Source organism: Hippocampus bargibanti, linkage group LG03 (assembly GCF_051943395.1).
Source record: "Hippocampus bargibanti isolate YZ-2025 linkage group LG03, ASM5194339v1, whole genome shotgun sequence".
NCBI classification, from domain to species: domain Eukaryota; kingdom Metazoa; phylum Chordata; class Actinopteri; order Syngnathiformes; family Syngnathidae; genus Hippocampus; species Hippocampus bargibanti.
Genome location: NC_142736.1, coordinates 31,236,709 through 31,262,027, shown reverse-complemented (window position 1 = coordinate 31,262,027; position 25,319 = coordinate 31,236,709). Strand labels below are relative to the sequence as shown.

The 25,319-nt window shown below is 35.8% G+C and overlaps 1 protein-coding gene across 1 annotated transcript in view; it reads left to right on the top strand.

Moving 5' to 3' along the window:
* The first annotated feature begins 22,583 nt into the window (after positions 1–22,583).
* Positions 22,584–25,319, top strand: part of cyp1a (cytochrome P450, family 1, subfamily A) — a 4,669-nt gene continuing 1,933 nt past the window's right edge. The window contains exons 1-3 of the mRNA XM_088993058.1: positions 22,584–22,695; positions 23,806–24,689; positions 24,844–24,970. Of these exons, the coding sequence (XP_088849184.1) occupies positions 23,850–24,689; positions 24,844–24,970 (967 nt within the window). The 5' untranslated portion in view covers positions 22,584–22,695; positions 23,806–23,849. The remainder of the gene's footprint in view (positions 22,696–23,805; positions 24,690–24,843; positions 24,971–25,319) is intronic.

Sequence of the window (25,319 nt, the reverse complement as noted above, 5' to 3'; positions counted from 1 at the left end):
ATGAGCAGCGGCAGCCGCATGTGCCAGCGTTCACTCAACCTGGAATAATTCAAATAGATAGAAAGTTAGCTCGCTGGATAATAGCCAGTTAGATAGATAATAGATAGCCAGATAGTTAATAGCTATCTAGGTAATTGCCAGCTATCAGGCTAATAGATTGATGGCTAATAGATAGATGGCGAATAGGTAGATGGCTGATAGATTGACAATAGATAGATGGCTAATCGATTGATTGATAATAGATAGATGGCTAATAGATATAGGGCTAATAGATAGATGGACAATAGATATAGGGCTAATAGATAGATGGCTAACAGATAGATAGATGGATAGATTGCTAGTAGATAGATGGCTAGATAGCTAATATATAGATAGATAGTTGGCTAATGGATAGATGGCTAATACATACATGGCTAATAGATAGATGGATATATGGCTAATTGATAGATGGATAGATGGCTAATAGATGGAAAGATGGCTAAGAGTTAGATCGATAGATGGATATATGGCTAATAGATAGATGGCGAAGAGATATATGGCTAATATATAGATGGCTATTAGATAGATGGATAGATGGCTAATAGATAGATGGAAAGATGGCTAATAGATAGATGGCTAATAGATAGATGGATATATGGCTAAAATATAGGTGGCTATTAGATAGATTGATAGATGGTGAATAGAGAGATTGCTAATAGATAGATGGCTAATTGATAGATGGATAGATGGCTAATAGATGGATAATAGATGGATAGATGGTGAATAGATAGATGGCTAATAGATGGATAGATGGCTAATTGATAGATAGATGGATAGATGGCGATGGATAGATAGATAGCTAATAGATGGATATATGGCTATTAGATAATATCATAATAATTATAAAATATTTCATTTCTTAGCGCCCTTCAAAAAGGTCACTGGATAAAATTTTTCTGTGACTGAGCAGCGACAGCACATTTAAGGATTTTCATAGCCTTTTTGGACTCCCCACCCGCATTATCCAACAACACCATGTTTTTTTTTAATAGCCCCGTGAACTCTGCCTAGCAACACCTAACAATCTTGTAAAGAAGACCGGACTCCATAAATACCCCAATTATGACTCCTACTGACAGTTCCCAGCTCTGTTTTGCCTATCGAGCTTGCGGGTTGTCGCGTGTGTACGTTTGCGTGCGTAAAAAAAAAAAATAGCGAACAGGTCATAATTTTCATGCCCTGAGCGTGCCGTCTTTCAAGTGCTGGTATGTGTGCGTGCGAGCCTTCCACCAGGTGTGTGCAGTGCCTTTTCGTGCGGGGCGGGGAAACTTTTACACTCATCGAAAAAGCTTTGACGGACACTTGAAAGGATTAATTTTTGGTGGGGTGCGAAAGGGGGGTTGGGAATTCACTCGTTCGTTTTAGCTTGTAACTTTCATCCCTCTGTACAAGGTGCAAGTTGTGAATGGGAGACTACACTAATACCTTGGCTTACGGACTTAATTGGTTCCCAGACAGTGTAAGGAGAAAAGTGTGTATCCCAAAAAAATAATTTCCCATAGGAAACTATTAAAATGAGAATAATCCGTTCCCAGGTCCCCATAAAAACATCATTTTCTACTTTATAATTTTCTCAGCCTTAAAGGACAACCGACGTCACTTTTTTGTTTCCTAACTGACATCAGAAAAACGTTTTATAGCATCTAAAATACCCAAAATGATATTTTTAGTCAAATGCAAAACACCAATAAAAATGACTTAAAATGTTCCAAAACTACTTCAAAATGACCCCGGAAATGCCGAGCTTCAGAAGGTCCCGCCCCCTTGTTCGTGACGTCACGCCAGGACACCTTGCTAAAGAATCAAAACAATGGCTTCAGATTCAGAGAATATGCTTTCTTGTTACTCATCCAGTTATGAATATGATTCAAATAGTTCTGAAGAAGAAAGCATACATGTTTGCAATCGATTAAAGAATTTCTTCCGTGTCATTTTGAGGCATCAGAGGTGGTAAATGTCGCACCCAAAAAAGGCAGAACATGGCGACAAAGCCGTGTAAGGAATTAATCAGCCCGTTTCCTCAGGCTGATTAATTCCTTATATGGAGCTTTGTCGCCCTCTTCTGCCTCTTTGTGGTCCTACACGACGTTTTCAGACCAAAGTAGAGCAAAATGCATTGACACGATGGAAGGACTGCTACGTGTCCTTTTTTTCGGTCAGGGGCGTTCCTTCAGTGACGTAACGTACGGACTCGTCACCAACTCAAAAACAAGACTTCCGGAATATTCAGCGCGAGTCTTCAAACATAAAATATAGCTATATGCGGTGGAATCTTTGTAAAATATGCTCAGTAGAAGTCTTTTGAAGACATTTTACAAATTATGGACACAACTTGTCCGGAGACGTCGGTTGCCCTTTAAAACTACACAAAGTATATGTGTATAATATATATGTATAATAAATGTGCTATGGTATTATAATTAAAAAAATAAACTGTACTGTATAATAAAGTCATTTTATTGACCTTTGTGATGGTCGTGGCCGGTTTCATCAGCATTAAACACTAGATGAGGAACGTAGCCTTCTTCTTTCACCATCTTGAGGAATGATCCCTTGTAGATGCTTTCTCTGCGATCATTTTACCTAGTTCCTCATCAATTGTGTTCTGTTTAGCTGGGTTGATAGTTTTTTGCATCAAGTGTACAGATGGCTTGCGCGGGGACGTATGTGTGAAAAGTGACTTTTTTTCACACATTGACTGTGCCCAGAAGTTTACTGGCATCCTATTGAGGGGTATACGCATGAGCAAAGTCAGCAAAGAGCGGCTGGCTCCAGCTCACCTGGCACCCTCGAGAGAACAAACACTATAGAAAACGGATGGATGGAGGCTCATTGTGCAGCGGTGAATGAGTTTACAGTAGCATGCTGCTGCTAGGATGACTCAGTATCCAAACTTCCTTCAAACAAAACCGTTACGTGCCTGCCGCCGCTGTCGCCGACGTGTGTTCCAAGGCCAAGTCATGTTTTGTTGCCGTCTCTGTAAAATGCTGAAGGCTCTTCAATTATACCTGGAATGGCTTCAGATTCAATCCAAATTAAACTCATTCACTGCCATTCCTGAATTTATTCCGGAATTGAAAAGCATGACGTGGAGCGCCATTCCCGAATTTGTTCATGTTTTTTTTTCATGCTTGGGTGCTGATAAAGCACTGGTCATTGCCTCTGGCAATGTTTTTTTTTTTTGCTTTTCCACAAGAGGGCAGAATTTTCCTGTTTTCCATGTTAGCCACTTTGTTACATCTTCAGCTGTTGTTAACGCAAACTAAACAACCAAATAAACAGAACTGAAGAACCAAATAAGCAAATAACTACATAACTAAATGACCAAATATATGAATGAATGAATGGATGAATGAATGAATGAATGAATGAATGCAAAAATACAAGAATACAAAAATACAAGAATGAATGAATGAATGAATGAATGAATACAAAAATACAAGAATACAAAAATACAAGAATGAATGAATGAATGAATACATACATCCGCAGCAGCTCTTTCCCTTTTTCAGTCCTTTTCTGTTCTATCTTTTCACTTATTTACTTTTCCGTTCGTATTTTGTTCTTAGAACATCTTGTTTTCTATCCTTTCAGCCCCCACACCCCATCCGCCTTTCATAGTGCTGCTGTGGACTGCAAATTTCCCCACCGTGGGACGAATAAAGGTTTTCTGATTCTGATAAATACATAAATACATCAATAAATACATCAATAAATGCATGAATGGAATGGATGTACCTTTATTCGTCTCGCAGTGGAGAATTTTACATTTCACAGCAGCAAAGTTATGAAAGGAAAAAGAAATAAGTAAAAAAAAAGATACATACCTACCTACCTACATACATACATACATACATACATACATACATACATACATACATACATACATACATACGTACGATACGCAAAGTGTTAGCTTGCAGGAGGGTGTCTGCAGCTGTCGTAATTAGCGAAGACGAAGAAGGGACTCGCACACTTGTGTGTGTGTGTGTGTGTGCGTGTGTGTGTGTGTTGGATGCCAATGGGCGGAGCCAGCCTTAAATAAACTCCGATCACTCCAGGGTATTATTATTTTACTCTGCCCCCTTTCTCAGGAAAAATCCCAACGGTTTAGCTTGCCTTATGTCCCAGGTGTAATCAAAATATGGCTGGCGGGCCTCATGCGGCCCACTCTATTCTTCAATCACAATCACAAGTGTCCTATTGCATTACATCTGGATAGCTGTCTAGCTAGCTACTGTGTTTGACTAGCTACCTGGCTGGCTATCCAGCTGACAATCTATTAACTATCTAGCTAGCTATTAGCAGCTATGTAGTTATCTATCAGTTAGCTATCTAGCTATCTATCAGCTAGATATCTAGCAATCTATTAGCTATCTCTAACTAGCTAGCTTTCTATCTATTTGAGTTACTTTCGGGTTGAGTGAACGCTTGCCCGTGTGGCTGCCACTGCTCTATGTATGTATGTATGTATGTATGTATGTATGTATGTATGTATGTATGTATGTATGTATGTATGTATGTATGTATGTATGTATGTATGTATGTATGTAGCTTGTTAGCTGGCTATCTATTGGCTATCTATTAGTTAGCTATCTTTATATCTATTTGAGTTACTTATGGGTTGAGTGAACGCTGGCACGTGTGGCTGCCGCTGCTCACCCACAGAAAAACGCATCCTGTGACTAAAAAGTAACCTTGAGAGTTTTGAAGGGCGCTTATAAATAAAATGTATTATTGATGTATTTATTTATTTATGTATTTAATTTATTATTTATTTTAATTTAATTTTTGATGAGTCCTGCTCCTCTTTATTGCTTTTCCTTGCATTGTGCCCCCAACGTCACAAAAATTCTCCCAGTCCGTGACACGGATGCGACTCTGTTGTCATGTTAATGCGGGGGAAACAATTTGAGGACACAAAATTACAGTGGAACTTCCATGTTGGTTAACTTTTAAGTTTGAACTGTGGGATTTCTAAATGGGTTGACTTCCTTTTTTGTTTGGGCGTTTTCATGACTGTCTCTGATCAGGTTCAAAACATTGCAAACGCTAGAAGTTGGATGAATTGAGAACGCAACAAAATGTTGGACTTAAGCACATCTTGATTTCATTTTGCATTTATACGTCTGGATTTAGGATTTTTTTTTGTTGTTGTAAATAAATGAAAGAAATTCTGGACACCAAATTACTGTGTAAGAGTAAAACACCACTAAAGGACAACCGACGCCTCCGTACAAGCTGTGTCCATAATTTGTAAAATCACTTCAAATGACTTCTACTGAGCGTATTTTACAAAGATTCCACCGCATATAGTTATATTTTACGTTTTCAGACTCGCGCTGAATATTCCGGAAGTCTTGTTTTTGAGTTGGTGACGATTCCTGACGTGACGTCACTGAAGGAACGCCCCTGACCGAGAAAGCGGCACACAATGCATTTTGGGTACTTTGTTTGGTTTGAAAACTTCGTGTTGATGGCAAAATTAGAAGTAAAACGCATAAATAACGCGATGGTGAATCGTTGTTTGTTGCACCAAGACTACTATTTGATACTTGTTGACACAAATTCCCAACAGTCAAATCAGCGCATTTCCAACGGAGCTTGGGCGCCATCTTGTGCATTTTATGGGAGCTACATTGGAGTCCAGACACCTCAAAATGATACGGAAGCACTCCTTTAATCTCTTTTTTTACGGTCAGGGGGCGGTCCTTTTATGACATCACGTACGGACTCGTCACCAACTCAAAAACAAGACTTCCTGAATATTCAGCGCGAGTGTTTAAAACGTAAAATATAGCTATATGCGGTGGAATCTTCTTAAAATACGCCCAGTAGAAGTCATTTGAAGCCATTTGACAAATTATGGACACAACTTGTCCGGAGACGTCGGTTGTCCTTGAAGTCATTCATTCTTCATCAAACAATTAAAAATACCAATTCTTTTTTTTTTTTTTTTACATTTTGTATCCAACCCTTAAGATCTCGTGGCCCAATTGTCCATTTTCCATATCAAAGATGGCCCTATGAGCACATGTTTAGCTAGACTGTTTTTTTGTGATGATACAGTGAGACCTCAACTTACGAACTTAATTGGTTCCCAGACACAGTGTGTAAGGCGAAAAGTGTGTATCTCAAAAAAAAAATCCCATGGGAAACCATTAAAATGGGAATAATCCGTTCCCGGGTTTTCATAAAATATAGTTTTTAACTAAATAAGCCTTAAAACTACACACAACATACCTTATTCTATGTATAATAAATGTGCTATTGTATTGTAATGAAAGAAATACACTGCATTGTGGGTTTTTTTCGGTCCCATCATAGTAAAATTTTCAGCAAAAAGCTCCAAGTAGGCGATCGACGTGTGCATTCAATGAGAGGGGGTGTGCAAAGTAGCGCCGGCTGGAACGCTGTTCGGTTGTGTGCTTCCGCCGAAGATCACTCCGCCAGCCGTGGTGAGTGCGTATTGTGAAAATAGTGCTTATTATAAGGTTTAATGTTCAGAAATTAGAGGTTCTTAAGATGAAAAGTTTGTTTGTAAATTGAGGTCTCACTGTACAATGAATCTCTTATAAAATGCAAGTTTGAATTAAAATACGAAGCATTATGTGTAATCGGCCAGACATAATTACATTTAGATTTAACAAGTCCAAACAGTCGAAAGTTCAAAGCCTGTATGCCTTTTTTTTTTTTTCGGTGCTGAACTTGGCGTGCCGTCTAAAACAGCGGCCGCCCGATTGTTTTGATAGGGAACGAAATGGCGAGCGATACGTCCCTTTGCTCTTTTTGTACACAGGCCCGGCGACCCTTGGCTCTGTCAGAGCAAACACAGTCTGCACGCAATGCACAATCATTAACCCCCCCCCCCTCTCCCGAGATCCTCTATTCATGTGAGGGATCACTGGGAAACACAAAAGGATCGACGTCTAGGATTTGGGAAAACCACAGGCTCCTCCTCGCTGCTGTTGTATCGACATGTTGCGTACTCTGCGGCGGGGAGGGGCGGGGGATATGTTGAATATATTTTTTTTTTCTTCTTTTTGGTTGCTTTAAATCAAATTTGCATGACAAATCCTAAATAATATTTAAAGGCGACACTTGAGTACAACTATGGTTCTATTTTGTTTTGGAAAACATCCTAAAATGTATTTTTAATGTTTTAATTAGTGTATTTATGTACTGTAACTGTATTTGGTTACTTATAATGATTTGTGGCTGTTAGAGACTACTTTAGCGAAATGGAAATATAATCCACTGAAGAAAAAAAAATACAATTGCTTGGAAGTATCAACATGTTAACACATTTTTTGAAACCAACTAAGAAATTTTCCATTGACAAAAATAAATTACATATTATTTATTAATATTTAAATATTATCAGCAAAATAAAATAAAATTGATTACAATTACATGCAATTAAATTAAATACAATTACATAAAATAAAATAAAATAAACAAAATAAATAAATAAAAGATAAAATAAAATTGAATAAAATTACATAAGGATAAATTAAATTGAATAAAATAACAGTAAATAAAACTAAATAAAATATTAAATTAAATTCCGTTGAATTAAATTGAATAAAATTAAATAACACTACATAAAATAGAATGAAATAAAATGAAATAAAAATAAATGAAATAAAATGAAATAGAATGAAATAAAAATAAATAAAATGAACTAAAATAAAATGAATAAAAATGAATTAAAAAGACATAAAATAAAATGACAAATTAAATTAAATTGATTACAATTACATGCAATTAAATTAAATACAATTACATAAAATAAAATGAAATATAATAAGATAAAATAAAATTACGTAAAGATAAATTAAATTAAATTGAATACAATTATGTAACAGTAAATAAAACTAAATAAAATAATATTAAATTAAATTCCGTTTAATTAAATTGAATACAATGAAATAAAACTAAATAAAATAACATGAAATGAAATGAAATACAATGAAATAAAATGAAATAAAAATAAATAAAATGAAATAAAATAAAATAAAAATAAATAAAATGAAATAAAATAAAATGAATTAAAATGAAATAAAATGACAAATTAAATTAAATTAAATTACATGACATTGATTACAATCACATGCAATTAAATTACATGCAATTAAATTAAATACAATTACATAAAGATAAATTAAATTAAATTGAATAAAATTATGTAACAGTAAATAAAACTAAATAAAATATTATTAAATTAAATTCCGTTTAATTAAATTGAATATAATTACATAAAACTAAATAAAATAACATGAAATACAATGAAATAAAAGGAAATAAAAATAAATAAAATGAAATAAAATGAATAAAAATAAATTCAAATGAAATAAAATGACAACTTAAATTAAATTAAATTAAAACGAACAATTTTCAAAAACATAATAATATGACACCCAAACATGTGAGAATAAAAAATAACAAAACAAGTAGGCACAACAACTAAAATAAAAGGATGTTACTTTGTGTATATATAAATACTGTACTTGAAATGCACTGTGTAAATTAAGCTGTTTTGCCTTGCCTTGCAATCAGAGTGGAACCGTCCAAAGCCGACATGCCACAAAAATGGTTTTCAAGCAGTCTACATTTCCCAGAATTAGCAAAATCACATTATTGAAAGCATGAGCTTATTTGATTAATTTCCCATTGTTCAAATTAAAAAAAAAAAAACTGTAGTTGTGAGAACAGAGTGAGACCTCACTGTCAGGTCATTCAGCGGGTAAATTCATAGAATGTGCGTGCGTGCGTACGCGTGTGTGTATGTGTGCGTGCAAAGGAGGGCAGAAGAGGTTAATGTGAGCCACGCATGACTTGATTTACATGCTGCTCTCCTTCCATACGATTCTCCCTATGGAATAGAATCAAAATAGCGGAGTGCACGCGGGGGACAGTGTTATAAATAAACAGCTCGCAAGGCGGTGAATGGGACATTCAGGAGGCAATACGCTCGAGCTACAACGCAGTCATGCCATCACATTGAGTCTGACAGTGAACGCAACACACATTACATGCATACGTGATGAAGAATGTGGTTACAGTGATACCTAGGCTTACGAATTTAATTGGTTCCCAGACAGAGTGTGTCAGGCGAAAAGTGTGTATCCCAAAAAAATAATTTCCCATAGGAAACCATTAAAATGAGAATAATCTGTTCCCAGGTCCCCATAAAACATAATTTTCTACTTTATAATTTTCTAAGCCTTAAAACTACACAAAATATACCTTATTGTATGTATAATAAATGTGCTATGCTATTATAATTAAAGAAATAAACTGTACTGTATAATAAAGTGGTTTTATTTACCTTTGGGATGGTCGTTGATGGCTTGATGGAATGGAGTGGCCGGTTTCGTCAGCATTAAACACTTGATGAGGAACGTACACCTTCTTCTTTCACCATCTTAGGGAATGATCCCTTGTAGGTGCTTTATCTGCGATAATTTTACCTAGTTCCTCATCAATTGTGTTCTGTTTAGCTGGGTTGATAGCTTTTTGCATCAAGTGTACAGATGGCTTGTGCGGATTATTTGTGCAGCCTGATTGATGGGATATTTTAACCTTGCAGTCTATACTCTGCCTTTGAACTATCAAAGTTGAAACGAATCCTAAATTCACTGTTTTCTATCCATTTTGTCACGCTCTCTCTGTCGTCTGCCTGTCTCTTTAATGTTTAAACCACCTTTAATTTCCCCATTGTGGGACGAAAAGGTTTTCTGATTCTGATAGCTATATAGCGAATAGATAGCCAGCTAGATAGCTATATAGTTGATCGATAGCTAGCTAGATAGCCAGCCAGCCAACTTGATCGCAAATAGCTAGCTAGCTAAACAAATCAAGATATATTCACAGTAAATGCAGATTTTTTTTTCCCTCCCTTTAGTCATTTATTTAACATCAATCTTAAACAGCAGACGATAACATAATTGGTCACGAGCCTTTAGTGTTAGTTTTGCCGCTAACGAATAACAAAAAAAACTCCTCAATAAAATACTTACACTCACAATTCTTTTCATTACTTTGGAAGCCATGCTACAATAGCTTAAAGGACAACCAACGTCATTTTTTTGTTTTTTAACTGACACCAGAAAAACGTTTTATAGCACCTAAAATACCCAAAACACGCAGTATGATATTTTTATTCAAATACAAAACACCAATAAAAATGACTTAAAGTGTCCAAAATCTGCAAAAAAATTGAGCTGCGAATTGGGCATTTTCAGTAAGTCCCGCCCCCAGGTCGTGACGTCACGCCAAAACGTCTTGCATTGCTTGTGAATCAAAACAATGGCTTCAGATTCGGAGAATATGCTTTCTTGTTACACATCCAGTTATGAATATGATTCAAATAGTTCTGAAGAGGAAAGCATACATGATTGCAATCGATTAAAGAATTTATTCCATGCCATTTTGAGGCAACATTGGGGAGAAACGATCACCACCAAAAAGAGGCACAAAATGGCGACCTCCTGTGGCCACCTCCGTTTCCAGAGGCTGATAAATTCCTTATATGGAGCTTGGACACCCTCTTCTGGCGGCTTTTGGGTGCAACACAAGGTTTTCAGACCAAAAAATACATTGACTTGATGGAAGGACTGCTACAATGTGTCTTTTTTTTTCGGTCAGGGGGCGTTCCTTTAGTGACGTCACGTACGGACTCGTCACCAACTCAAAAACAAGACTTCCTGAATATTCAGCGACAGTCTTAACACGTAAAATATCGCTATTTTTTTTTAAATACGCTCAGTAGAAGTCATTTGAAGCCATTTTACAAATTATGGACACGACTTGTTCGGAGACGTCGGTTGTCCTTTAAAAAAGAAAAAAATAATAACATTTGTTGCCGCTACCGTGCTGACAAAGTGGCAATTATTCCCCTATGGAAAGTCATAACTCTCCTCAGACATGCAACTTGAAAATGTTTTGCTCTCACGACACTTCCCCCCCCCTCCCACCTGTTCCTCATTCCCCTCCCTATCCTCTTCCTCGAAAATTCGCCCTCACTTATGACACCTTCGTAGCACAAAGTCAGAGGTGACAGGAAGATGGATGACCGAGATACTTCGGCACGCAACTATTGTTGCACGCCAGCTCGTATGTGGGCTGTAAAGGAGGGAGCCGGCGATGTGGGGAAGGGAGGTGGTGGGGGACCATTAGCTCAGTTACTAATCTGCTATATGTGCCAAGCCAGAAAGGGAAGGTGATCTACTAGCGCGTGCGTGCGCTAGCATACACACACGCATAAACCGCATGGTTCAAGTATGTATCCCACTGGTGTTTGTGTTGCGTTCAAGGTTGCGTGTGAAGCGTGCTGTTTGCATGTGACACCCGCTGACCCTTGTAGCGGCTCTTGTCACGACTCAGGAAGAAAAAAAAATATTTATGACAAGCTGACACGAATTGCCGGAATGTGTTGGAATCGATAGAAATGAAATGCTTGAAAATTATTTTAACACATATGCAAATAAAATAAAGTCAGACGCTCCCTAACTTGCCAACGTTCCGAATGGTTGTTCTCGTTCTTAAGGTGAATTTGTTCGTAAATTGATTCAGTGCTATAATTTCTATGGAATGTATGTTTAAGGCTTATATAAGTACGTTTAAGTTTGACCTATATATAAGTATTTGGTTAGTCCAGAAAAATAAACATTTAATATAATAATAATAATAATCATTTAATTTCTATGCGCCTTTCAAAACTCTCAAGGACCCTATACAGTCACGGGATATTTTTTTTTTCTGTGGGTGAGCAGCGGCAGTCATTCGCGCCAGTGTTCACTCAACCCGGAAGTAACACAAACTCACACCACTAATATTATATATATATATATATATATATATATATATATAAACATATATACATATAAATATAAACATATATATACATATAACAACATATAAACATATATAAATATATATGCTCTATAATGATACAACTCGAGAGAAGACTAAATATGTTACTACCAAAATGTTTGTATGTACCTTTGTTCGTAACTCGAATGTTCGTAAGGGATCATCTGTAAATAAAAATCTTACCTAAAAAAACAAATCAGCAAAATAGAAAAAATTAATCATACATATTACTTGAAAAAATATTAGCAAATTAAAAATAATAATAATAATAATAATAAATTACATGAAGACATTCTGGAAAAATGAATTACATTTTGCCAGAAGGGTATTAATTCCAAAAATAAAGTAATGAATCGAATTCCAGAAAATTATTAGCAATAAATAAACAATGCTGTGTTTGTTAACCTGCGGTCTGTGGGCAGCATACGGCTCCGACCACTTTCTTCGTGGACCCTTTATTAAAGAAAAAAAAAATTTAACATACTCTGAGAATGTCTTTTATTGGCTATTCCGAGTTTAGCTTGCTGTGAAGCTCAGTCTAAGTGAAGACTGTACACGGATAAAACACACAAACTATAAATTTTCAATAAAATAACTTTAGTTTCTAAATATGTCCACTGGAGGGCGCACTGGCGATGACTCGAATGACCATTGCTCAGACGCCAAGAGCAAAATTAGCTGACTTTAGGATCAATATCACCTTTTCACTGTCAAGATGTTCCGTGATGAGTACTTCTCGTAGGAATATTTGTGTCAGGGTGAAACGAGATGGTTGTGGTGGACGCCAAAAAAGCAGGTAGGAAGGAGGAGTAGGGTGTACACTGTACACTGATACCTCGGTTTATGAACCCCTTGATTTATGAACTTTTCGGTTTACGAACTTTTTACAAACATACGAACACGGAGCTGCCTCAATAAGTGATTTGTCGTTCGGTAACGAGCCCGTTCTTCTAACAACAAAATGGCAACCGACTGTTTTTGTCTTCTATTCCCCGCCCCCAGTCTTCGGTTAAAGCCACGTGATTGGTCAAGAACACAGCAGTGAGGGGATGACTTAAAGATTAAAGAGACAGGCAGACGACAGTGCCAGAGTTTCAACTTTGATAGTTCAAAGGCACGGTGTAGACTGCAAGGTTAAATTATCCCATCAATCAGGCTCCACGAATAACCCGCACAAGCCATCTGTGATGCAAAAAGCTATCAACACAGCCAAACAGAACACAATTGATGAGGAACTAGATAAAATGATCACAGAGAAAGCACCTACAAGGGATCATTCCTCAAGATGGTGAAAGAAGAAGGTTACGTTCCTCATCAAGTGTTTAATGGTGATGAAACCGACCACTCCAGCCATCAACGACCATCACAAAGGTAAATAAAATGACTTTATTATACAGTAGAGTTTATTTATTTAATTATAATACCGTAGCACATTTATTATACATAATACAAGGTATATTTTGTGTAGTTTTAAGACTTAGAAAATTAGAAAGTCGAAAATTATGTTTTATGGGGACCTGGGAACGGATTATTCTAATTTTAATGGTTTCCTATGGGAATTTATTTTTTGGGATTCACACTTTTCACCTTACACACTCTGTCTGGGAACCAATTATGTTCTTAAGCCAAGGTATCACAGTATTTGACAAATTGTATGAAATAAAGTCACCCGGCGTATAATCTCAAACAACAAAATCAATAGAACAAAAAGGTCCAAAGTAGCAAACAAAACATTCCTATTGTAAGGAGTCCTACGAAGAAAAAGTCTGAAAAGCCACCCAGGAGTTCACTTCCATTCAATCCAGCAGTTGCATGAGGCCACATTCCAACTCATCTGCTGTTCTTGTGTGTGTCTTGAAGCTTACCCCGTCCGGCTAGCTTGCTAACAGTAGCGAACCCGCCTCACTTCCTGCAAAGGGGGGAACATGTGATCACTGTAATCTCTTTAAGTAGCTTCGACCAGTCATTCCTTAACTGTGCTCACACCTCTGCTATGTGAACTTAGTGTCCAACTGTGTGGCCTACCTACACACACACACACACACACACACACACACGCACAAAAGAACAAATTGCGCGTTTGAAGTCAGCCTATTATCGCGTGCAGCCAAAGGCACACTTATGCAATTAATTTGTTGCACCGTGTCAGCCAACTGGTGGACTTATCGGATAGTGGATGTTTTTGTTCTTTTTGTTTTCTCAAACACATGCAACTTCTCAATCTAAATTATTTAAAATGTCTTTTTTGGGCTTTTGTTTCAGGTGCGCAGCTTTTTTTCCCCTAAAAATTTCAGTATTGTAATTTTAAAAGTACAGTGATACCTTGGTTTACGAACCCCTTGGCTTACGAACTTTTCGGTTCACGAACGTTACATTTATGAACATTTTACCTTGGCATACGAACTTTATTATTTTAATTTTTAATTTTTAATGTTTAATGTTTACTTTTTAATTTTTAATGTTTAATTTTTAATTTTTAATGTTTACTTTTTAATGTTTAATTTTTAATTTTTAATTTTTATTTAATTTTCTGTTTTATTTTTTGTTTTTTATTTTGTATTTTTTATTATTTTATTATTTTATTTTTTTCATTTTTCATTTTTTATTTTGTATTTTGTATTTTTAATTTTTAATTTTTAATTTTTAATGTTTACTTTTTAATTTTTAATGTTTAATGTTTAATTTTTAATGTTTAATTTTTAATTTTTAATGTTTACTTTTTAATGTTTAATTTTTAATTTTTAATTATTAATTTTTATGTAATTTTCTGTTTTATTTTTTGTTTTTTATTTTTTATTTTTAATTTTTAATGTTTACTTTTTAATTTTTAATGTTTAATGTTTAATTTTTAATGTTTAATTTTTAATTTTTAATGTTTACTTTTTAATTTTTAATTTTTAATATTTATTTCATTTTCTGTTTTATTTTTTGTTTTTTATTTTTAATTTTTAATTTTTAATGTTTACTTTTTAATTTTTAATGTTTAATGTTTAATTTTTAATTTTTAATGTTTACTTTTTAATGTTTAATTTTTAATTTTTAATTTTTATTTAATTTTCTGTTTTATTTTTTGTTTTTTATTCTTTATTTTTATATGTTATTATCATTATCCTTATTATCCATCCATTATTATTATTATTATTATTATTATTTATTAATTATGATTATTATTAAAGTGAAGCTGGAAAGCGAATCCGGTGCAGCCGAACACTTTGTGACATCATCTTAAATCCCGATTTGTTCAATTTATTTTGAAAGAGCCCCGTTCCTCGCTGCCTTCTCCAGTTGCATGAGTCGGATGAGTGAGAGCCGAGTGGCACATTGCATGACTCCAAAGCCGCCAGATCCTCGCCCGCTACGCTCACACACACACGCGCACACGCTCACCCACACACACACACGCACGCACGCACGCACGGATCGGACTGGTGGTCGTGCGTTGGTTGTTCTTTGTTCTGCTAGTTTAAGAGCCTTGTGTGTCTTTTGCGGTGGGTGCCGCCTTCGCGTGACTTGAGCCGGCAGATTTAGGATTGTCCGCAAGTCCGAGAACCCCCCACACTCCCCGTAACCTCCCTCCTCCCTCTGGAACCGGCCTCCGCTTCTCACGCAAACGCGGCCGCACGCACGCACGCACGGAAACAAGTAGTTCTCTCTGTCTGTCTCTCTCTTTCTCTCTCTCTCCCCCCCCCCTTCTGTAAGCATGCACCGACCCCCCCCCCCAATAACCCTCGCTACCTTTTGCTAAGCTATCATAATTAGCGAGGTTTGTTTTGATGGACGTCACGTGACTTTAATGTTTTATTTTGATAGGTTTTTTTTCCATACGTTTCCGCTATTTGGTTGGTCCGGCGCATCAATACGCCTCTATGGCGCCTCCTCAAAGAAATTGTGTTTATTTATTTATTGATTTACATTTTATTATATTACACTTTATTTATTTATTTATTTATTTATGTATCTATTTATTTATTTATTTATTTATTTAGTGTGTTTGTTTATCAGAATCAGAATCATCTTTATTGCCAAGTATGTAGGACACACAAGGAATTTGTTTCCGGTAGAACACGCTGCACTCGTATCGTCGTCAAAAAAAACTGCTAAGTGGCACTATACAGTATTTATTGATGTGTTTGTGTAGTGATTTATTTATGTATTTATTTATGTAGCTTGTTAGTTGGCTACCTATTAGCTGTCTATTGGCTATCTATTAGTTAGCTAGCTTTTTATCTATTTGAGTTACTTCTGGGTTGAGTGAACGCTGGCGCATATGGCGTCCGCTGCTCGCCCACAGAAAAAAAACGGATCCTGTGACTGAAAAGTGACTTTGAGAGTTTTGAAAGGCGCTTATCAAAGAAATTTATCTTATTTATTTATTTATTTATCTTATTTATTTATTTTTTATTTGTGGGTTTGTTTATTGATGTGTTTATGTAGTGATGCGTTTATTTATGCATGCGTTTATTTATGCATGTATTTTTATTAATACAACTGACATCACCAGTTTGGTCTCATTGTGCAGCTGGTGTTTTTGCAAGTATAAGATGTTACTTTTCATTTTACTGTTGTGAATTTTATTTTTGATTTTTATTGATGAATTACGTGGACAAATAAGGCATTTTTTGTATTTTATTTAATATATTTAGGCTTTTTATGTGTTTTAAATTAATTGTTGCTTTGTTATTATATTTTTTTAAATTTTGTAACATTTTTTTTTAATATTATTGCGTGCAATAATTTTGCAGATATTTGATTTAAGCTTTCTATTTGTATTAATATGAATAGTCTTTTCTGTCAAATATTAATTTTGCCCATTGTATTTTTTTATTATAATGTATATGTAGATTATATAATTGTTACTAATTTATTTTAAAATTGAATAATATTCAAGCTTTTTTTGGTTTTATTTTTTTACATTCTATGGGTTTTTATTTGGATGTTAAATTACCAGTTTCAAATAAATGAATTTCATTTTAATATTTTGATTTCATTTTTATTCGAACATTAGTTTCATCCAACTTATTTTAATATAATATTTTATTTGATTTGTTTGAGAGTAAAATGGTTATATTTTTTAGTTTAAAATAAACTGTAATAATTTATTATATATGTCTTTTAATTTTAATTTAATCACGTTTTATTTCATTTTTATTCGAACATTAGTTTCATCCAACTTATTTTAATATAATATTTTATTTTATTTGATTGAGAGTAAAATGGTTATATTTTCTGGTTTAAAATAAACTAATAATTTATTATATATGTCTTTTAATTTTAATTTAATCAGGTTTTATTTATTTATTCATTTATTTGTTGATAATTATTTTTTCCGAAAATAGTTTTTACTTGAAATTCTAAAAATAATGTATATTTATATAAATTCATATAAATATATATATTATATTTTTATTATATTGCTAATAATTATTCAAAAATATACCAAAAAAATATTACAAATATAAAAATTTATTTCTTTTTTTTTTCTTCTAAAAATGCACTTTTTTCACAATTAAATCGATGCAGAATTTAACTCTTGGTTCCATTTTTTTTTTTCTTTTAAAAATGTGATGATTTCTCTCGAAAGTACCCTTTCTTTCTCAATTAGACAGCTTTTTTTTTAAATACATTTGCATCTTTATCGCTTTTTGTACTCAACAAAAAACAAACTATTTCACTGCACTCTTTGGCAAAGTAATTGTATTTTATTTATTGTATTCTATTCTATTTAATCACATTTTATGTATTTATTTATGTATTTATATATATTTCAGCTGTTTTTAAAATCTATTAATCAGCTATTTCCTTATACTACATGCATTTGTTTGTTTGTCTACTTATTATTGATGGCCAAGTTGAAACCTTATATAAAAAGAAAACAACTGTTTGGCTGCCTCAAGGCAAGATTTGCAACTAAGCCAATAAGAACAAGCTACAGTATGCATATCGCTATTAATATTAATACGTTGCCACAAAAATGAAACAAAGCAGATTAGAATGTAACAATTCACCGTTTTGGCTTTTGTTTCCTTTTTTTGTGCATGTGTGTGTGTGTGTGTGTTTTATTTGTTTGTTTCATAACTCTTGTGGTTGCACAATCTTGGCATGGAGGGCTTGTTTTTGCACAAAAACGCCATCCATTCAAACTTGAGAATTTATCATTAACCGTTTCATCAAAGTCCTTGACATAGAACCCCATCGGTTTATCTTTTTGGCTTAAATAGCTCCTGTATTTTGTTTTTCGACTTCTTTCTTTCCTTTCCTCTTCCTTTCTAACTTGTCTGCTGGCTAGAGTGAACATTGGCGCGAATGACCGCCGCTGCTCACCCACACAAAAAAAATCCCGTGACTGTAAAGTGTCCTGTAACTGTAAATTATTATTGACTGTAAATTATTATTATTATTATTATTATTATTAATTTCGTGCTTATGGAGGTGGTGGAGGGACGTAAAAAAGGAAATTAAATCTGAATACAGTGATACCTCGGTTTACGAACCCCTTGGCTTACGAACTTTTTGGTTTACGAACGTTAAATTTATGAAAATTTTACCTTGGCATACGAACTAAGTAACTCAAATAGATAGAAAGCTACCTAATATATAGCTAATAGCTAGCCAGCTAGATAGCCAGCCAGATAGATCGCTAATAGCTAGCTAGATAGCTAATATATAGCCAGCTAGACAGATAGCAAATAGATAGCTAGCTAGAAATCAAATAGCTAGCTAGCTAGCAGATTAATTATGAGAGTATAAGAATTCTAAAATATTATAAAAGATTAGCCAGATAGCTGAATAGAAAGAGAGCAAGCGAGCTCACTCGCTAGCTAACACGATAGATGAGCATCGAATTTCACAGGTTCAATATGCTTTTGTGGGCCGAATTAAATGATATTTCGGGCCAGATTTAGCCCCCGGGTCTTGATTTTGACACCTGTGATATAAGAGATTATCCAGATAGCTGAATAGAAAGAGAGCAAGCGAGCTCACTCGCTAGCTAGCTAGCTCAATAGATGAGCATAGAATGCCACAAGTTCGACATGCTTTCGCGGGCCGAATTAAATGATATTGCGGGCCAGATTTAGCCCCCGGGCCTTGACTTTGACACCTGTGACTTAACCCTTTCAGGTACAGGTGTTACTAAAATGAAAGGGTGCATAAAATGGTTTAACATCATTTTTTTTCGACTTCATAACAGTTTACAGTAGTCTTCTGTGGATAAATACTCACTGACAGGAAATTATATGTTTAATAAAATATCATGCTGGTCAATAAGCATTTGTGTATTTATTTTCTATTTATTTAGCTACATCTCTATCCATCTATTTACGGATGTACTTATCTGTTTATTTGTTTTTCATTTATTGATTTATTTATTATTTGTTTATTCATTTATTAATTTAGTTTATTCATTTCTTTGTTTGGTTATTTGTGTTTTTTTTGCTAATTATTTATTTTTCTATACATATACCTATATCTATTTATTTGTTTATTTGTTTGTATGTTAATGAATGACTCTCTGTGTCTTTGTGTTGTCATATTATTTGTTATTTTTTATTATTATTATTTTTTTTTTCAAGATGGCGGCGCGTGAACACGCAGCGGCTCCCCTCTCCCGGCAAATTGCCGTTTTCGTGTTTATTATGTTTGTTAAAGTCATTACAAGTGCCCGAGAGGACAGTAATTTCATCTGTGCTGTATGTCATGCATATTAGCATATTTGACAATAACGCTGACTTTGACTTTTGTTTTTCATTTATGTATTTATTTGTTATGTATTTATTCATTTATTAATTGTAGTTTATTCAAACAATTATTTTTTTTGTTTACCGTTTCTCTTCCTTTCATAACTTTGCTGCTGTGTTACTTTCCGGGTAGAGTGAATGCTGGCGCGAATGGCTGCCACTACTCACCCACACAAAAAAAGTATGTGACAAAGTCAAAGTGTCCCTGAGAGTTTTGAAAGGCGCTTCTAAATGAAATGTATTATTATTATTATTATTATTATTATTATTATTATAATTAGTATTATTATTAGTATTATACTAAAATTCAGACTACATCCAGGAGTTCAACACAATGGGGACATTTCCATTGAATGTGTGTTTCATAGCTGTATACAGACCAATCGCATTGAAATGGTCAACGCATGCACTTGCATAGTTACACTGCCCCCCGACCCCTTTCCTCCCTCAACCCTCTCCACGCACACCCCACCCACTGGGCCCACTCCTTCCCAGCATTGTCACCTCAAAGGGGAGGTGAAAGTTTGATCACTGCGCTCTCACGCAACTGGTCAATGTTTAACTCAGGGCTCACAGGTACTAGCACGCGATGGCATTCGACCTGTGAGTGCTTTATCAAGACTTAGCGCTGCTTGGGTGGTAGATGTTGTCACTGATGGCCTTTATCTAAGCACAATCCCCCCCCCCCACAACCCGGTCCCCGGTCTCACTATTAGTCACCATGATTGTTTTCAACCCCCACCCTTGCTTGTCTCAGCATTCTTCCCGCTGGTCAAAGGTGGTGGTCAAAATTGAGTGAAATGCACCAAATATCTTATTGTTGTTATTATTATTATTATTGTTGCTGTAAAGTGTCCTTGAGAGCTTTGATAATAACAGGTTATAAAGGAAATTTATTATTATTATTATTATTATTATTATTATTATTGCTACAGAGTGTCCTTGAGAGTTTTGAAAGGCGGCTATAAAATACATTTATTATTATTATTATTATTATTATTATTATTATTATTATTATTATTATTATTATTATTGTTATTATTGCTACAGAGTGTCCTTGAGTGTTTTGAAAGGCGGTTATAAAATACATTTATTATTATTATTATTATTATTATTATTATTATTATTATTATTATTGCTGATGCACAAAGAGACCAAACTGGTGACGTCAGTTGTATTAATAAAAATACAAATAAAAATAAACACACAAACAAACAAATACATAAATACATAAATACACAAACAAATAATTGTATCACTACATAAACACATCAATAAACATAAATAAATAAATAAATACATACATATTTGCATTACTACATTAACACATAAATAAATAAATAAATGAATAAATAAATAAAAAGTGTAACATAGCAGAAAAAATATCCTGTGACTGTAAAGTGACCTTGAGAGTTTTAATAGGCGCTTATGAATAAAATGTATTATTATTATTATTATTATTATTATTATTATTGTTATTGATATTAATATTGATATTAAGAGAGTGAACGCTGCTGCCGCTGATCACCCACACAAATAATATTTAATAATAATATTTATTTCACAGTATTTTACCGCTTTATTTTCATCATTACAACCCTTCACTCATAAAATTAGACTTTATTCTCACAACATTGCATCTTTAATCTCTGAAAGACTTATTTTGTAACATTATGTTTAAAGGACAACCGACGCCACCAGACAAATTGTGTCCATAATTTGTAAAATGGCTTCAAATGACTTCTACTGAGCGTATTTTACAAAGATTCCACCGCATATAGCTATATTTTACGTTTTAAGACTCGCGTTGTATATTCAAGAAGTCTTGTTTTCGAGTTGGTGACGATTCCTGACGTGACGTCACGTATGGAACGCCCCTGACCGAGAAAGCGACACACAATGCATTTTGGGCACTTTTTTTCGTCTGAAAACTTTGTGTTGATCCGTGTTGATGGCAAAAACACATAAATAATGCAATGGCAAATCGTTGTGTGTTGCATCGAGACTACTATTTGAAACTAGTTGACACAAATTCCCAGCAGACAAATCAGCCCATTTCCAACAGAGCTTGGGCGCCATCTTGTGCATTTTCTGGGACGCTACATTGGAGTCCTGACGGCTCGAATTGATCCAAAAGGACTTCTTTAATCGATTGCAAACATTTACGCTTTCCTCTTCAGAACTATTTGAATCATATTCATAACTGGATGAGTAACAAGAAAGCATTTTCTCCGAATCTGAAGCCATTTGTTTTGATTCTCGAGCAAGGCAAGATGTCCTGAAGTGACGTCACGAACAAGGGGGCGGGACCTTCTGAAACTCGCCATTTCCGAGGTCATTTTGAAGTAGTTTCGGGACACTTTAACTCATTTTTATTGGTGTTTTGCATTTGACTAAAAATATCAGCCTGCGTGTTGTGGGTATTTTAGATGCTATAAAACGTTTTTCTGATGTCAGGAAACAAAAAAATGGTGTTGGTTGTCCTTTAAGTTTGCTTAGGCAGATCTACTGTAGCTTGAATACATCTACATTCTGGTAAAATTATGCTTTTATTCTCTTAAAATTATGACTATTTTTTTGTCATTTCATTCAAACTTTACTCCTCTTCATGTTTCATGCTTACTTTTGTCACGCTATAACTACTTTTTTAAGTTTTAATTGCCCTCACATACTTTTTACACTCATGCTAATTAGACAAATAATGGCCCAGTGAAAACTTTATGGACAAAACTATAATACAAAAAAAACAAATAAACCATGATGAAGCAATGAATGTCTGTTACTTTGTCGCAGGCCGCCGAGCGCATGCATTCGAGAGCCTTTCGAAACACCTTTTGAGCGCACTAGATTTTTCATTCATGACAAAGAGAAGGAGGGGTGATTACATCACGGGCTACAGCCAATGGAGTGGAGGAGCACGCTATAAAGTAAAATCCCACTCTCCCTTTTGGGGACACAAGGAGTGTGAACTCGGGTCTGAGTACTATTTTGACATCTTTTGAGACTTCTCTTTGCATTGCATTGCTCGTCTGGTTGCTTGAGGGTAAGTTGACTTTTTGCACCGCATGCTTCACAAGTGTCTTATGTGTACTTGAGTGAGAGGGTAATTAGGGGAGATTTTGCAGATGTTTTACTATATCTCTGCTGTAAAATTAAAATTTTATAATAATAATACATTACATATTAAGTGCCTCAAGCTCTCAAGGACACTTTACGGCACAGGTGTCAAAGTCAAGGCCCGCGGGCCAAATCCGGCCCGCCACATCATTTTTTTTCGGCCCGCGAAAGCAAATCGAACTTGTTAAATACCATGATGATTGCTAAAATCTGAGCCAACATTTCATATTTTTGGATGTCAACCACAATAAAAGTCATTATTCTTCACTTCAGATTTGAAAACGAGTTATTCATTAATTTGCTGTGTGCTCTATATGTAATATTTGAAGGGATTTAAACATTCTAATGGCTTCCCCAAATTCATAACGGCCCTCGAGAGGAAACCATAACTACAATGTGGCCCGCGGCAAAAAAATTACTTTGACACCCCTGCTTTACGGTCACAGACAAGCATATTTATTTTATTTATAATAAAATTTTTATATATTTTTTTTATTTTTATAATATATATATAAAATATATTATATATATATATAATTTATATTTATAATAAATAAAACACAATTAAAAATAGAATGCAATAAATAAAATACAATTATAAATAGAAACAAAAGACAGAGTTACAAGGAAAATGCAATTTTACATTGGTGGGTTTTGAGATGGGACTTGAAGGGGGGAAGAGAATCGATGTTACGAATGTTGGGAGGAAGTGAGTTCCAAAGTTTGGGGGCAGAGCAGCTGAAAGCCCTGTCCTCCATCGTGCTGAGACGGGCAGGGGGGGGCACACAGAGGTGGAGGGAGGTATAGAAATTTGAAGAAGGTCAGATAGGTATGGGGGGGGGGGGGCAAGGTTATGGATAGCTTTAAATGTATAAAGAAGAATTTTAAAGTTGATATTAGTTGATATATAGTCTATATTTGACCGCAATGTATCACATACGGGGTGAAATAACCTCAAGCGGTCTCAACAGCAGCCTGTCGACATGTTGCACAACCTTCCTCTACCCTAACACACCTCTGCCTTTTCTATTTCCAGGTGATTAGATTTTTTTTCAGACCGATAATAAAAAGGACGTTACCATGGTGCTAATGATACTGCCATTGGTGGGGGCCGTGTCCGTGTCGGAGGGCCTGGTGGCTTTGACCACACTGTGTCTAGTCTACCTGTACCTGAAGTTCCTCCGCGGCGACATTCCGCAAGGGCTGCAGCGGCTCCCGGGGCCCCGACCCCTTCCGATTATCGGTAACGTTCTCCAAGTGGGCAAGCGGCCATACCTGAGCCTTACCGCTATGAGCAAGCGCTACGGCCCCGTGTTTAAGATCCAGATTGGGATGCGTCCGGTGGTGGTGTTGAGCGGCAGCGAAACGGTGCGACAGGCGCTCATCAAACAAGGAGAGGACTTCTCAGGCAGGCCAGACTTGTACACATTCCGTTTCATCAACGACGGCGAGAGTCTGGCTTTCAGCACGGACCAGGCGGGTGTTTGGAGGGCCCGCCGGAAGCTGGCCTATAGCGCCCTGCGCTCCTTTGCCACCTTAAAAGGCACCTCGCCGCAGTACTCGTGCATGCTGGAGGAACACATCTGCAAGGAGGGCGAGTATCTGGTCAAGCAGTTCGACAGAGTCATGAAGGCCGACGGCAGCTTTGACCCCTTTCGCCACATCGTCGTCTCTGTGGCCAATGTCATCTGCGGAATGTGCTTCGGCCGCCGCTACGACCACGACGACCAAGAACTTCTGGGCCTGGTCAACCTCAGTAACGAGTTCACCCAGGTGGTGGGCAGCGGAAACCCGGCTGACTTCATCCCGGCTCTCCAGTACCTGCCAAGTGCCACTATCAGGGCGTTTGTAAGGCTCAATGCCCGCTTCAACACCTTCGTGAGGAAGATCGTGGTTGACCACTACGCCACCTTCAACAAGGTACCAACCAGCAATCTTAAACAACTTTTCCTGCCATTTTGTGTTACCCGGTTTAACACAGAGACTCTGTCATACATATCATCAAAACTAAAACAAAAAAAAAAAAAAGTGTTTCACTGTGCTGATCAGAGTTGTCCGACTGATTCACTTTCAGGACAACATTCGAGACATCACCGACTCTCTCATCGACCACTGCGAGGATAGGAAGCTTGATGAGAACTCCAATGTACAGGTGTCGGATGGCAAGGTCGTTGGGATCGTCAACGACCTCTTTGGAGCAGGTTCCTTGGAACTCTTCTTTTCTCTATAACCTCTCCCATGAGTAGAAGCAGTCATGTATCTTACCGGTCTCCAGTGGCTCTAATGAGGCTTGAGGACATCTTCAGTCGCTAGGATTTTGGACATTCTCTGTGGTTCAGTGACAGGAGATCTCCGGTGGTAGCTCAAGATTCTTGTGTCTGAAGAGCCTACTAGGGATCTGTTGTGTTCTAGCTTCTGAGGAAATCTCTAGTGTCTAAGGGACCAGTGGTCCCCCATGGCTGGGTACTGGTGCTACTGGAGAGATTTGGCGGTTAGGATCTTGGGTAATGACACTGTTGGAGATATTTGTTGGCTACTGAAAATTATTGG